At 38.3% G+C, this 14,959-nt stretch overlaps 1 protein-coding gene across 1 annotated transcript in view; it reads left to right on the top strand.

Annotated features, from left to right (window-relative positions):
* The window catches only part of FRYL (FRY like transcription coactivator), a 3,917,685-nt gene extending 3,911,764 nt beyond the window's left edge, over positions 1–5,921 (top strand). The window contains exon 62 of the mRNA XM_044055727.1: positions 3,725–5,921. Within this exon, the coding sequence (XP_043911662.1) occupies positions 3,725–3,959 (235 nt within the window). The 3' untranslated portion in view covers positions 3,960–5,921. The remainder of the gene's footprint in view (positions 1–3,724) is intronic.
* The last annotated feature ends 9,038 nt before the right edge of the window (positions 5,922–14,959 follow it).

The following is a 14,959-nucleotide window of genomic DNA, read 5'->3' as shown; positions in this document are numbered from 1 at the left end:
TATCCTGGGATGCTCCAACATTCTAGCGGACAGTCTCAGCAGGGCAATCCTTCTGCCTTACGAGTGGTCTCTGAAACAATCAGTAGCGGAGAAGATCTTCCGTGTTTGGGGTCAACCTTGCTGCAATCTCTTCACATCTCCGTCCAATACGAAGTGCAGTAACTTCTTCGCTCTGATCCCCCCTCCGGGGGGGTGTCCCCAGGGATGTTCTAGTCCATGCTTGGCCTCCTTGGCTACTGTATGCTTATCCCCCGTTACTTTTATTCCGAAGTTCCTTCAGAGAGCTTGCCGGCTGCAGTGCAAAATCATTCTCATAGCTCCCTTCTGGCCGCGTCGTGTGGTTTCCCTTCCTATGGTCTCACCTGTTGGCTCCTCGATGGACTCTAGATCCATGCCTGGATCTGATTTCTCACCCGTCGGGCTTGCCCCTGCCTAACCTGGACAGTCTCAAGCTGACAGCATGGCTGCTCCAGTTCCCATGATCATCAGGACTCCCGGACTTTCGTCCCCTGTTAAGAATATTCTGGTAGCTTCTCTTAAAGCCTCCACTAGGAAACTCTACAATAGCAAGTGGAGACGTTTTTGCATATCCGAACCTGTTTACAGCCCCCGTTCCGGTCATACTGGATTTTCTGGCCGATCATTTTCGATCAGGCGCAAGTGCTTCCACTATCAAGGTTCAGCTGGCTGCCATCTCTAATTTTCATATGGGTGATAATAAGGTTGCTCTGGCTTCTGCCAAATTGTGTAAAGCTTTCCTGAAGGGCACTTTTTTATTGCGACCACCAGTTAAAGAAACAGTGCCCCCCTGGGATCTGACTTTAGTCCTTCAGGCTTTGACCTCGCCCCCTTTCGAGCCAGCTGGTTCAGTTCTGATGAAGTTTTTGTCGTGGAAGACAGCCTTCTTGGTCGCCATCACTTCAGCCAAGAGAGTTTCAGAGTTGCAGGCCTTATCCTCCTTGCCCCCCTATTTGGTTTTCCACAAGGATAGGGTATCGCTGCGTACAAACCCTTCCTTTCTTCCCAAGGTGTCCTCAGCAACCAATATTAATCAGTCTATAAATTTGCCAGTCTTCTTCCCAAATTTCCAAAATAGAGGTGAATGTAAGCTTCATTTATTGGATGTCTATAGACAGCTTAGTTTTTACCTCCATAGGACTAAACCCTTCCGGAAGTTGGATCAATTGTCTCTTTTTCTAAACCATTTTTGGGCAAAGCAGTTTTGAAAGTGTCCTTAGCAAGGTGGATCACTCTTTGTATTGCACAGGTTTATAAGTACAAAGGTTTTATCTCCTCCTGGTGTATTGAAGGCTCATTCCACTAGAGCAATGGCCACTTCTGCAGCTTTCTGGTCAAGAGTTCCGTTAGACGATATCTGTGTGACAGCGACTTGGGCCATTTCACACACATTCATCTCTCATTATAAATTGGATCTTATTTCTAGAGGGAGAGCATCCTTTGGCTCTGCGGTGCAAAGAAATATCCTTCCATAAGGGCCTCCCAGGAATAATAGTAGCTGGGGACTCTCTCCCATATGTGCAGAATGAATGAAGTCAACTACTTCAGATAAAGACATTATGTTCTTACCATAATGTTCCATCTGAGTAGTAGACTTCATTCTTCTGCACCTTCCCTCCCTCCATCCCCCTCACTCTTCAGGTTTTTCCTGTTTAGGATTGTGGTTATGTTGCCATTTAGTGTCAGCAAACTCGATCAGGGGCTAGATAGGAGGAAGTGATGTAATATAGGTAAGGGAGGAGCTTGGAGCTCGGAGCTGATGCTTGAAAAGTTTTGCCGGCCCGGATCTGAATCGGATCCGTATACCCATATGTGCAGAAGAATGAAGTCTACTACTCGGATAGAACGTTATGGTAAGAACATAACTTCTTTTTTGTGTAATACATGGAATATCTGACACTTCATTTAAAATTAGGGAACCTGACTTAATCCCTGACCTTAAAGTACCAGATATTTTATGATGCTAGCTCCTACATATTATATGCATTACGTAAACAGAAAAGAAAGTACACTACATTTGTCTGATAAAATGCAGTTCACCACCCTGGAACAGAGGGTGGAGCCCTGACTGTGTACCATATGGATCGTGCTCAACTAGCAGCAACAAACTGGCATGGACAAGCTGGGAAGGATGGAAGTGAGCAGCCCATCCTGAAGATGAGAGAGGTGGCTATGTCTCACCACTTAATTGACATCTTGTGGGAGCCCTGCTGTTGCACCCATGAAACATAAGCCTGCAGAACAAATGCTTCCAGGAAGTTTGCAGTGCTAAGCAGCACAAAGTGTGTGTGTGTATGTGTGTGTGTAAGCTCACACACCTTACTGAGGCTGGACAGGAGTTTGGGGCTCAAGAAAGCTGCTAAGAGGAGAGAGCTTCAGGATAAGCCACTCCACAGAACCACCTACCATCTGGCCCACTTCTACCTCAAAACTCTCACTGCTGGAGGAACAAATGAACAGACTGAACTTTTCAGGCAAGCATTCTCCCCTAGCCTAGAGATGCCCATCTCTTGCCTTCATGGAGCAAATTGGTTAATTGGGTGTTGGAGTGAAGTCATTGGGCAGAGGGAGGGAAATACTGCAACATCTCAGCTGTATGCTGACATGCATGCATGCATGCATAGGCTGAAATTCCTGCAGCAGAGCCTGGTAGGTGCTTATAATGTGGCAGTTAACTTTAAATGTGATACAGATGAGGAGAAGCAGAAAGCAGTAGGTAGCTTATGCCCACACCTTTGGCTGGATACAGAAGGTGTACATTGTGTAATGTTCTCCCTTCAGAGCTGCAGCTTCTTTTTATGTAGTAAGTCACAATACACATGCATAGCATTTGCCATTCCTCCCACCCATGACCAATATGTAGTGTGATTCTAAAGAATTGTACATAAATGCAAGGACTTATCCTTTCATAGACTGGGATTCACACACCACTCCCAAGCGTTTAAGACTTCTTTCACTTACTGGGCACACAGTTTGCTGCACCATCTTTCATAATGCCTCTTTCCTTCTGGTGCAACAGTTCTGCCTGTCTACAGGGTGCTCAGGCTGTTCTGTCATCCCCTTACCTTCCCCTGAGTGCTGTCATGTCACTGTCATGCTCAGTACACCATTAATTTCAGACTCTGGCCCACTTAATACTTATTGACAGATACACATCTCTGTTTGTGAACACGTTTTTGTTTGTGAATTCTGTGTTGGGAAGTACTGTGGCACAGACACCCAATAGTTATAGAAGACCTATAAAATATGCTTTGTTATGACTGAAAAGGCTGATTAGAAAAAAAGGCCAGTGTATGTTGTACACTTCTGGCTTATGTTTTACTGTCAAAAGTCTTCATGAATTGCCCTTTCCATAATAGTATAGCATTCCAGAGTACTGTTCATTGTTTTTAACCTGCCATTTTAGGTAGCCGTTGAACCTGTATATTTTTAAAAAAATATGTATGTTTATTTATGTTGTCATTGACATAGGGGTGACTGTAATATCAGTCACATGGCTGCAGCATGAACTTGAAGTAAACTAATAAGCTCCTTTTCCATCGCACGTTTTCATGGTAATCCGAAACATGACATTTAAAGGCTTTTTAAAGAAGGAAATCTGTTTATAACCTTACATGGTTTTGAAAGTCATTTGTAGTGCAATTTTTATTCTTTTTCCATACTACATTAAAAATAAATATGTTAATTTTTCTTTTGTCTCCTTCAGATCTGTTTGGCCCAATGACATTTTTGGAAGCACAAAAGATGATCCCATTCAGACCCTGCTTCACATATATTTCCGCCATCAAACATTAGGCCAGACTGGAAGCTTTGCAGTTGTGGGTCCTAACCATGACCTTTCTAAAGCCAGCTGTAAATTGATGGAACTAAATTTGGAGATTAGAGAGTCTATACGCATGGTGCAGTCTTACCAAGTTTTAGAAAAAAATAAAGAAGGTTGAAGGCATGGTAAGCACTGGGATTTAAATAAAATATCGTCCTTTAGAAAACATTGTGAAGCTTTAACATGCATCAGAGTAAAAAGCACCTTTCGTTTTTGTGGAAAATTGGGAAATCCCACCAATTTGGGCATGGACTGTACAGCAAGAAGAAACGTGCTTCACAGGCTAAATACTGATTTTTTTAACTGACAACTGCTAAAAGTCAATCTACATGGAGGAAATGAGAATTTTCTGTGTATATGAATTATATGTATATATACCTGTGTGTTTGGACAGTGTCTTTGTATAATGTCATTGTGTATACACAAAGTACTTGAAAGCATAAGGGCTACAAGGGAGTGCATACGAGTGTGTCTTTCTTGAAGACATAATATTCATTGCAATAATGTCTATAAATTATACAGGCTACGAGGAGCAGGTGGAATGATGCTAAAATCATAAGAAATGGCTTTTGGCTGAATGACCTACAAGGCTTCCTAGCCTCTTTGAAGTAATAAAAATAGTTAATAAATGCACAATGCACCCAACTTCATAAAGACTGCAGTCAAACATATGTTAGAGTGGCTTGCTGAGGCTGAAAAAATGTTTAATTTATGATGTTTTATTTGTTTGAGATTTTTCCTTTTCTCTAAGGATAATTTTGTGACAAGTGTGAGATCGGGAATGTATGGTTATGTGACTGCTGCATTTTCAATGCTAGGATGTCTGTGGTTTATAAGACCTATTAATGCATGCCTGAAATGGAGAACTGCAAGAATATTTTTTGGAGAAATTTATTTTTATTATATCTTAACAGTTCATAGTATGTAAATGATAGGACATGTAACATATTTTAAACTGGGCTTTTCCAGTGCTGTAAAAGAAGTAATATATCTGTTAACTTTATTGATGTGCTGTTCAGTGGACAGGTGTTCTCTGATCAGTGTGTCTTATGTAATTAATTACCAACCAAAAAAAAGTTGCCTGAAGAGACTTTTATATACCTGTAATATCTATACACAGCTCTAAGTGTATCATGAATGGCTATATACACTTGTATATAGGTGGGCGTGTGTATATATGTGTATTGTATTGCAGTTCAGCTTTGGTTAAAAAAAGTAACTTATTTTATTCTGTAAATATTTTGCAAACTGTATAGTGTAAAACCAAGTACTTGTACATTTGTGCAGTGCACTGTTACATGAGAATATATGTATATAGCTCATAAAAATGTTCTTAACTGTTATTACTAGTAGATAAAAGTGGTCTGACATCCTTTGTGGTCTGATAATTTCACAAAAGATCGACACAGGCTTCACTGTATATAACCTGCTTACTTCTAACACAAGAACTTGGGACCAGGCATTGTTTTAGGGGTGGTAGGACTAAAACTTGTAAATAAGGAAGTTACTTCATGTATATGTCTAGCAGTATACTGCTGAAATTCTGCACCTGAAACTGAACTGGATTCCTTTGACATTTTTGGCATCCTTTTGGAGAAACCAATGAATGTAAAACCATCCATGCGGCTGTTTGTAAAGAATGGCCCTTCTGTAATATGCAGCTGTCCTATCCACTGTGATTTCCACTGGGCTCTGTGCTGTGGAGCAAAGAATGTACTAATTAAATTCTTAGCTTTGCCTTTTTTGAGGGAGGGTGGCACCTAACAGAGAATTAATTTTGCTGAACTGCATTATTTAAGGCACTGTGCACACTCTTGGACTGCAAACAGTAGATTACTCTACCTTAGATGCTCTGTAATCAGTTATTGCACATTAATTATCACTGTTATTTTTCCAGAAAAATGGATTTTTGTTCTGTTAGCTGCGTGGTACTTTGGTTGGTGTTCTTAAAGATTTAGGAATATAATTATTTACTAAAGATACATTATTTTACTTAGAAGTGCATTACACTTTATTTTATGTCATCTCTGCTACCAGCCTTTGTTTAAAAAAATAAATAAAATTACTGTATATATTATTACAGAATAGTGTTGTGTCAAGCTTTAAGCATGCGTGTTTTACTGTTCTTGTCTTCATAAATGACTACATGCAATCAACACAGTATTAAGATGCACTGTCGATTGGCTTTGGCACAGAAAGTTATATTTATAACCCCCCCCCCCCAAAAAAAAAGGACATAAGAGGAACTGGAAATGTGCAGTTGTACATCATCTCCCACATGCAGTGATTTAAAATGTGGATGGTAAAGTTACAGTTTTGACTATGGAAAACACTGATCACTGTTCATTCATAAACTTCACTAAGTTCAGTTATTACTGAGCCTCTATTACTCTTTTGTGATACCTATTAACCTTTCACAAACTTAACACAACCGTGTTGGCATCCATAACCCTTAAAGGAAACATTTTTAATGTATTGTGACTTAAGTTTTGTATATTATTTTTTGTTAACTTTGCAATGAAATCTGTTTTTCTCTTGGACATATCCATGTTGCCACTGCAGCTTTGTGAAATATTTCATTTGAACCTTTAGTAAAACAGAACAAAGCTATGCTGAAGTTAAAAAAAAAAAAAAAAAAAAAACTAAAGCAGGTTGGTCTTTGGTATTTTATCTTAGAAGTGGTGACATTATTATTATGAAAAAAAAAATGTTCCTTATATGGCACTTCTGACAGTAGTATAAATAACAGCCAGTCTCTTATATGGTTACATCTCAGGAAGTCAAAGGATAATTTAGTTTGATCAGTTCCATCGCACAGTAACATACATGGATTTTCACAACTAAAGATGTGGTTAAACCCAGCTGCATTCCTAAGCAAACTCGGATGCGTTAGTAGACATGGGGCACAGCAGTATTGCGTTTCTGTCAGGTACTTGTATGAACAGTCACACAAAGCACTCTTGATTTGACTTTCGATAACATGCTGTGCTATAAAAGGTCAAGTTCAGTTAATTTTTATCTTTTCTCTCAGTGTTCTCCATGACCATCGTAACCCTTCCAAACCCCATCAACTGGTTAATTCCCCTATTTTCTTCACAGTATCCATAGTCACCCGGGAGAGGGGGAAAAAGTCAAGGGTCATGGCAGTCATCCAGTAGGAATGGTGGTCTTTTGTTTATATAAAAATATAACTGTGGGCTTTTACTCCCACTAGTAAATATACATTAGTCATAACACCCAAAGGGTGAAAAAGCATACTAGTTTCAGCATACAGCCTTCATCAGTGCTACCTAGCTTACATCCAATTAGTGCACCACATAAATAACCAATCACAATTGTCCATTAAGTCCTGGAGGGAAAAATGCTCCTAATTTAATTATCCACATCTGTTCCTTAAAGTTCAAAAAACAATGCAAGTCCTCTTGTGATGTATTTTGCTTATAAATTCTATCTATGATAGTAAACCTGAATATAGCAGAAGGATGTTTCAACTGATGTTTATATAAGGCATTTGTACTTCTGTGGCATTTAATATCGCTCATATGTTCTGATATTCTAAGTTTGAAAGGGAGAGAAGTTTGCCCTACATAAAAGGCAGAACAAGTGCAATTTAGTAAGAAAATTACCCAATCACTGCCACAGTTACCAAAAACTTTAATGTCATGCACTTTGGAACAATTGGAAGAAGTAAAAGAACTTTGTTTAGGAACCATCTTACAAAAACTGTAGTGTCCTCACAAAAAAACAACCCATTAAAGGGCACCCATCTAGTTTGGTTTGTATCGTATTCCAAACTACCTTATTTCCCTTTTTGCAGTGGTAGAACCAACCACCCATGTTTTTTCCTCTCCTATAACTAAGCCTACATGTAAGTGGTAGAAATGTAGCTGATCTATCCTCCATGTGCAAAACTTCCCAATGTTTATGTATAATTTGTTGCAAGTGTGTAGTATTACCACCAAATTCCATAATAAATCTGAAATATGAGTTAGATACTTGGCTTTTGTCCCGGTATGATAGTGTCTGATTTCTGTTAACTTGTTCAACCATCCTACTATAACTGAGTCTGCATTTTGTTTTCAATAACCACTGTCATGGAATCTTTGAACCATGTCACCTGCCTGTATTGTATAATTATCCAAAGTCGAACATATTCTTTTGAGTCTTAAAAATTGAAACTTGGGAATATTCTTTATAACATGGGGAGGGTGACAACTGGAAGCATGCAACAAATTATAGAACTGGGGATATTTCATGTAAACATTACTACAAAGTGCACCCATCTTCCAATGCTTTAACCTCAACATTTAAAAAGGTGATGGTCTCCAGATGGTAATTAAGTGTAAATTGAATCCCCCATTTGTTTTCATTGAGATACTCAATGAACTCGCTCAAATATTGCTCATCTGAATGCCAAATTAACCAGCAATCATCTAAGTCGTGGTGCCAGATGTCAATCTCCCCAAGATATAAATTGTGACTGGCATCATATATTAAGTGGTGATCCACAAAACCCATGAACAGATCCGCATAAATGCAAGTGAAAGATGTTCCCATTGCAGTACCCTTCAGTTGTAAGTAGTATACATTGTCACAGTAAAAGACATTTTTGTTCAGCACATGTTCTGTTAGACATAGGAGGAATGTGATAAATCCTGTTAAGTATAGGGAAATTCTTGAGAGCCAAAACTCCAACGCTAATAGACCTGCCCAGTGTGGAATGTTTGTATATAATGCACTAACATCTAACGTGCATAATAACCAACCCTTTTCCAACTGCATGTTATCTATTATGTTCAAAAATTGTGTGGTATCACTGAATCTGTGCTCTTACATGTGCCAAAAGAGGTTTCAAATATTTTGTCAGATGTTCGGAGAGAGGTTCTGCCAAGGATCCTCTCCCCAACACTATTGGTCTACCCAAAGGTTTATCATAATTTTTATGTATTTTGGGTAGCATGTGAAAGATTTGTCTGGCAGGGTTTACCACCGTTAAGTGATGTTTATTCTGCTTAGATATGATATCGTCTTCCCAAGCCAAAGTAAGAAAATTATCTATTTCCTGTTTGAAAATACTAGTTGGGCCCAAGCACATGCGCTGGTAGTGTTGCTGATCCGATAGTTGGCTGATAGCCTCATTATAATACATCTGCCAATCCCAAACTACCACTGCTCCCCCTTTCCACCAGTTCCAAAAGACACTTTATTAACAAAAATAAAACACTGTGTTAGCGCTTTCATTTAAAACCATGTTAAACTTCATCAGACATTTTAAAAAATTGTTACATTACATCCTTTGTACTGCCACTTCATTTTTCATTGGACACTCCATATGATTGACATGCATATGTAATAACCTAATAAATATTAAGTAGATGTATTGAGTATTGTTTAAGATGTATATTAAAAATAGTAAAATACGTTGGATTTGCTCATATGTCCCTAAAGGTATTACAAATATATCAAATAAATATGACTGTAAATGGGTAGTTAAAATTATTATTATAAATGTCATATGAATACATTATAAATACATGTAAAAAATCATAAAATTACATAGACAATGCATAGGAAGTACATACATAAAGAAGATAAAACAACTTCATAACGAATTGCACCTTAATTAATTTTCTTTCTTTGCAGGGCTTTCAGTTTTAAAACTGGTGCAATAGAGCTACATTCATTAATTCCAGGCCAATTATCTGCCTGTACTCTGATTTGCCGTTTTAATTATTTTAGCTCTAACTGCGCCCCCCCCCCCCCCCATGGTTGTTTTTCTTCAACATTCACATGATCAATGGCCATAATCATTCACAAATGTGCTTTGCTAAAGTATTATTTGGATTATTTTCTTTATAGCATACTCATGTTCATATATTCTTTGGACAAAACATTTCTCAGTTTTTCCAGTATAAAATACTGGACATGAGTTGCACACAGCTAAATACACATCTGCCTTAGAATTGCAGTTGTATTTGCCTTTCAAGGAATATCTTATATTTCTTAGATAAAAATTGTCACCAATGTTTACTTTATGGCACCAATGACATGCCCCACACCTTGTCATACCTAAATTCAATTGGGCAGGCATATAGATGGCTTGTTTAAAAATATCCTTAAAACTCTTGCCTTACACAATTTTTAGTTTTTCATTCATGTGGTTCCTTATATAGGGGTCTTCTGTTAAAATAGACCAATTTTTTACAAATACATCTTTGATTAACTTATGATCCTGAGTAAACGTAATAACTAGGGCTTTAGTAAAGTCAGACTTATTATGTATTCCACAGTTTTGCTCATGCTGCACAACAGACACATCACTATAAATTGGACTGATGACATCATGAGTGATCTTGGATTGATCCAAGATAGGTTTAAAATGACCATTCAATCTTTTACTGGTTACTTCCTGAATAAATGCATCTACCAATTTACTAGGATATTCCCTATTAAGAAACATAGTGAATACATTAATACAAAAATTGATCATATTTCGTTACCATCCGGGCTGCCGTAACAAGTTGTCCTTTGACAACAGATCTTTTTTGGTGCTCCGGATGTGAACTACTATAATGTAAGAAACAATTGGAGTAGGTTGCTTTCCTATGGATGACTGCTGTGTGCATCTCATTAACCCTGTCTTTTTCTAGGTGAACATCCAACTAATTCATATATTCAGCATTGATATCCCAAGTGAACTGCAAAAACACAGTTGTGCCATTTATATATACAAAAAATTCATTCAATAACTCTTGTGCCCCTGTCCATATAATACTGATGTCATCCTGAAATCTATGGTAAGACTTAAACATGTCTTAAACTTGGAATTGAATATAAAATTCCTTTCCCAATAGGCCATCATCATGTTTGCATAGGCTCCCCCACAAGGTGACCCCAAGGTGATGCCTTTTTTCTGCAGGAAATACTTCTTGCTGAAAGTAACAATTATTGCTCAACACCATTTTTAGTAGTTCCATAATAAGGTTAGTCGTCTCATGTCCAACTTTATGATGGATAAGCATCTCATTAACCCATTCTAAATCTATGGTCTGTGGAATTACTATATAAAGATCACATACATCTATTGTTAGCAAGATGGCATTATGGTCAAATTGAATATCATTCATATGTTGTAAAAATGGCCACGAATCTTTGCATATTTGTGATTCTTTTCCTAAGATGTTCTTGAGCACATAATCTATATATTTCACACATGCAGAAGTAATGGGATCCCTTCCATCCACTAATGAGTGCATGGGCGGATCAAATATACTTTTGTGGATTTTAGGGGTTCCAAAAAAGACAGGAATTCTTGGGGTAGTTATATTCAAATAGATATATAAATCCAAGTTAATACATCTTTCCAAAAAAATATCATTTAATTGTTCGTACATTTTTCTATAAGCCCCATTTAACTCATTAAGAGAAACTTTAACATAAGTGCCTGTGTTTAAAATATTACTCAATTTCATATTGTAAGTATGTTGACTCATAATCACTCCTCCCCACTTGTCTGGTTTCATAATCCTTACATCTTCACTTTTTAATGTTTGTACAATATTTTGTTCTCTTTCATTCAAGTTTGATGTAAAATTTGCCCTCTTATGTAATCTATTTATACACTTCAATTTAGTTTCACACATTTTTCATATGTGATTAGTCTAGGGTGCAAGGGGGGATTGTATATGCTACTAATGCTAAATTTACTTCTCTCATTGTTATTTTGATATAATAAATTAAAATTCAATTTCCTTAAAAAAACTTTTAAATCAATCATGGTATTGGTGAAGACAAAGGGACTTGTTGGTACAAATGTGCCTTTAGATAATACATCAGCCACATGCTTATCTATGTGTATGTTTGACAAGTCATACAATCTCCTTTTGAATTATTTACAATCACATTAGTATTCACATTTACATTAGTATTATCACAGTGCTGTTGGTTGATGCATACTTGAGAAGATTGTGCATTATTGATGGAATGGGAGTCCAGTCTGTCACCACAATCATTGTTTAAGTTCTCCAGTGTTTGGTTTTTGGCCTGGCCCCTTGAAATCCCGCTGATTGTACATATTTTGGGGGTTATTTTTTATTTATTAGTCGTTCCGACCTCCTTAACTCCGGAAACTCCTGGCTATACGGTTGGTCATGTAATAAAAATAAGCCTTGAATAACCTAAGATGCCAAATTTGAGTTCTCATCTCTTTCATCTCATTTTTTAATCTAAAAAATAAATCCTTACATTAATCATAATGAGATGTTTCAGCATCTTCCCCTTTGGTCGATGATGCACAAAAATCAAAAAGTTTACTATCATCCCTATCTGCCAAAAGGCCTTGAGTAATGTTTGTGAGATCCATGTTTATCCTCATATAATGACAAATGATGACAAAAAGATTTTTGCACAAATATAAATTATTAGATCCTAGCAATAAATATTATTAATGCTAAGGCCCCTCAAGAATGGTATCCTAGGATTCAATATAGTGCACAAATGACCAATACTTAGGTCAAATATAGTTATTAGTTCTGAATATAAATAGGATATAACATATATTAGGCCTGGAAGTTCAAAAATAACATCCACTAAATACATGTGCATCACGTCATACCCTTCTAATAATATTAGATTGAAAATTATTCACAAAAAATACAAAACCTATGGCATCAATTCTCAAAACCATAATTGTTAAATTGCAGCAACCCCCCACATATATGGCCAAACACAAACTGAAAAGTAATGATTCCGCAAAATCAGTACTATATTGCTTGCATAAATAAATTGTTCAACAAAATCATTCTGCTGTGTCCATAAAAAACTAAAGTCCAATAATTAAATTTGTAGTCCCTTTTGTCGTTGGTAAATAAGAGGCTCAAAATAAATAATACTGCATGTCCATCAAAACCTTGAGACGTCAGAACTTGCTTCTTCGTCCAACGATCCTATAACCATGCGCTTCCACACACAGTTTGTTTATAAACACATATCAGACATACCGAGAGAGTCCCTATAAAAAATGAGACTGAAAACAATAATGTAAAGCCAGTGTCCAATAGTTAAATTAATAGATGTTCTTTGTGTTTCACTGTTGCAGTCATCATACTTGGGTTATCTGCCTGCAGGTAGCCCTCAGTCAGCCCGAATACCAGAGACTTAGTATTTCTGCATCAGTTGCTGTTGCTGCAGGACTGACGTCCGGTCATCAGGGGTATAAAAACAGGCAGCCAACACCATTCCTCCAGTCTTTCTTGCCGAGGAGTCCGAAGCAGTTTGCCCGAGTACCGGTCGGCCGCTACCTGAGTTTTAATTTCCAAATTGAATCACCCTGAAGTCTTCTAAAGCTAAGTAGCCCATTGGGGATCCTTTTTTCCTGCTCTAACCAATGTCAGAAAAAGTTAACAACCGTCTCACCTGTGGAAAGCAAATACCACACCGAGATTTCCATTCTTACTGCGTCACCTGTTTAGGCCCAGACCACAACATACTTCGCTGTCCATTTTGTGCTTTGTTCAACGCCTGAACTATTTGTCGTTGGGCCATTATTGTCGCTAAATACTTTTGCTCTCGATCTTCCGAAAAAATGTAAGGATAAAGACAGAGACCGACCGCACAGGTCCAAAACTGCCGATGACGCTTCCGTTAAGCTAGTTGCCAGTTCACCGGTACTCGGGCGCTTTTGCAGCCCCTAATGCCCACTTCAAAGGATTTGCAGGCCGCTACCGAGACCCGTTCGAAGTCCGGTATGCCACGAGACTCTTCTTTGACTATGGAACCTGAGGAGGATGTCTCTACCTTGGATGGATCTGGAGCCACTGTGCAGGCACCGGCTTCTGAGGAAGTTCTTTGCACTACCAATATTCGACACAAACCGACAACTTATTTTGCTTCTTCAATTCTGTCTAAAACTCCCGAGTTTCTAAGGCCAAGAGTACGAGCTGCGCCTAAAAAAACAGCGACCCAAACTCAAACACCTGCTTCTTTCCCACAGCATCAAATGCTTAAAATGGCAAAATACCTGATTATGCTGATTAGGGGAAGCCGCCTTCTCCTGCTAAGAGAAAAAGAGACCTGTCCCCAGCAGCGTTAACACACCAGGAGTCCGACGACTCTGAGGTTTCTGAATATGAAGACATGCCTTTATTCTGCTTATGAGGATTAGATGCAGAGGAATCCATTCCCTCTGCTTCCCCTCCAGAGGATTTTTCTTTTGGTGAAACCCTACATACTTTGAGAGCATTTCCACTGGGAATGCCAAGATTTTCGTCAGTCCAAAAAGAGACTCAGAGAATTTCTAAATTTGCAACAACATAGACCTTTAGCAATACCTCCAGTTCTGGATGTTGTGGATGATGTTTTTATGGAATCCAGCCTAACTCCTGATACTTTACCCCCTGCTCCAAGAAAACCAGACAGGTACTACAGAGTCCCTGACTCTCACAAATTTCTTTTCAAAAATCCTACTGCTGACCCAGAGGTCATTTCCCATGTGCCTAAAGGTATAAAAGCAACTACAGCTAAGAATCACACTCCTTCAGACAGGGATTCCCAAGCTTTAGACAAATAGGGTAAAAAGTATACACCTCTGCAACTCTCGCTATTAGGGCATTGAATTGCATTTCACATGCTGCAATACCAGCAACATATTATGGAACTTATTAAGCAAAAATTAGCTATCTTTGCAGACTGTGCAGAAAGTAAAGAATTACAACAGTTTATGCATTTTGCAAGCCAAGTCAGCAAGCATACTTTGCAATGTGCTTTTAATGCCTTAGAAGCATCTTGCAGGGCTGCAGTCACTGGTTCTGTACTGAGAAGGCATGCTTGACGTAAGGAGCAGACCATGTCAAATCAAAATTACTAGACACCCCTTTGAACAAGGACAATCTGTCTGGCACCAAAGCAAAAGAAGTTCTAAAAAAGATGGAATAAAAGGCTAAATCTATGCAGACAAAGATTTCTTGCAAGTGCAGCCTCCTAGATTTAATAGGCATTGCCCCTCAAAACATTGGCCCTTTTCAGCCCCCCAAGGCCATCTCAAACTAGACCCAGGGGAAACAGACCCCCCCAGACTTCAGTCTCAGGGTATTCAGAAATGTAAGCAATGGAGTGCCTCCA

The sequence above is a fragment of the Protopterus annectens genome, chromosome 14.part0 (genome assembly GCF_019279795.1).
Source record: "Protopterus annectens isolate FY-2018-M chromosome 14.part0, PAN1.0, whole genome shotgun sequence".
NCBI classification, from domain to species: domain Eukaryota; kingdom Metazoa; phylum Chordata; order Ceratodontiformes; family Protopteridae; genus Protopterus; species Protopterus annectens.
This window is presented reverse-complemented; position numbering and strand designations above follow the sequence as displayed.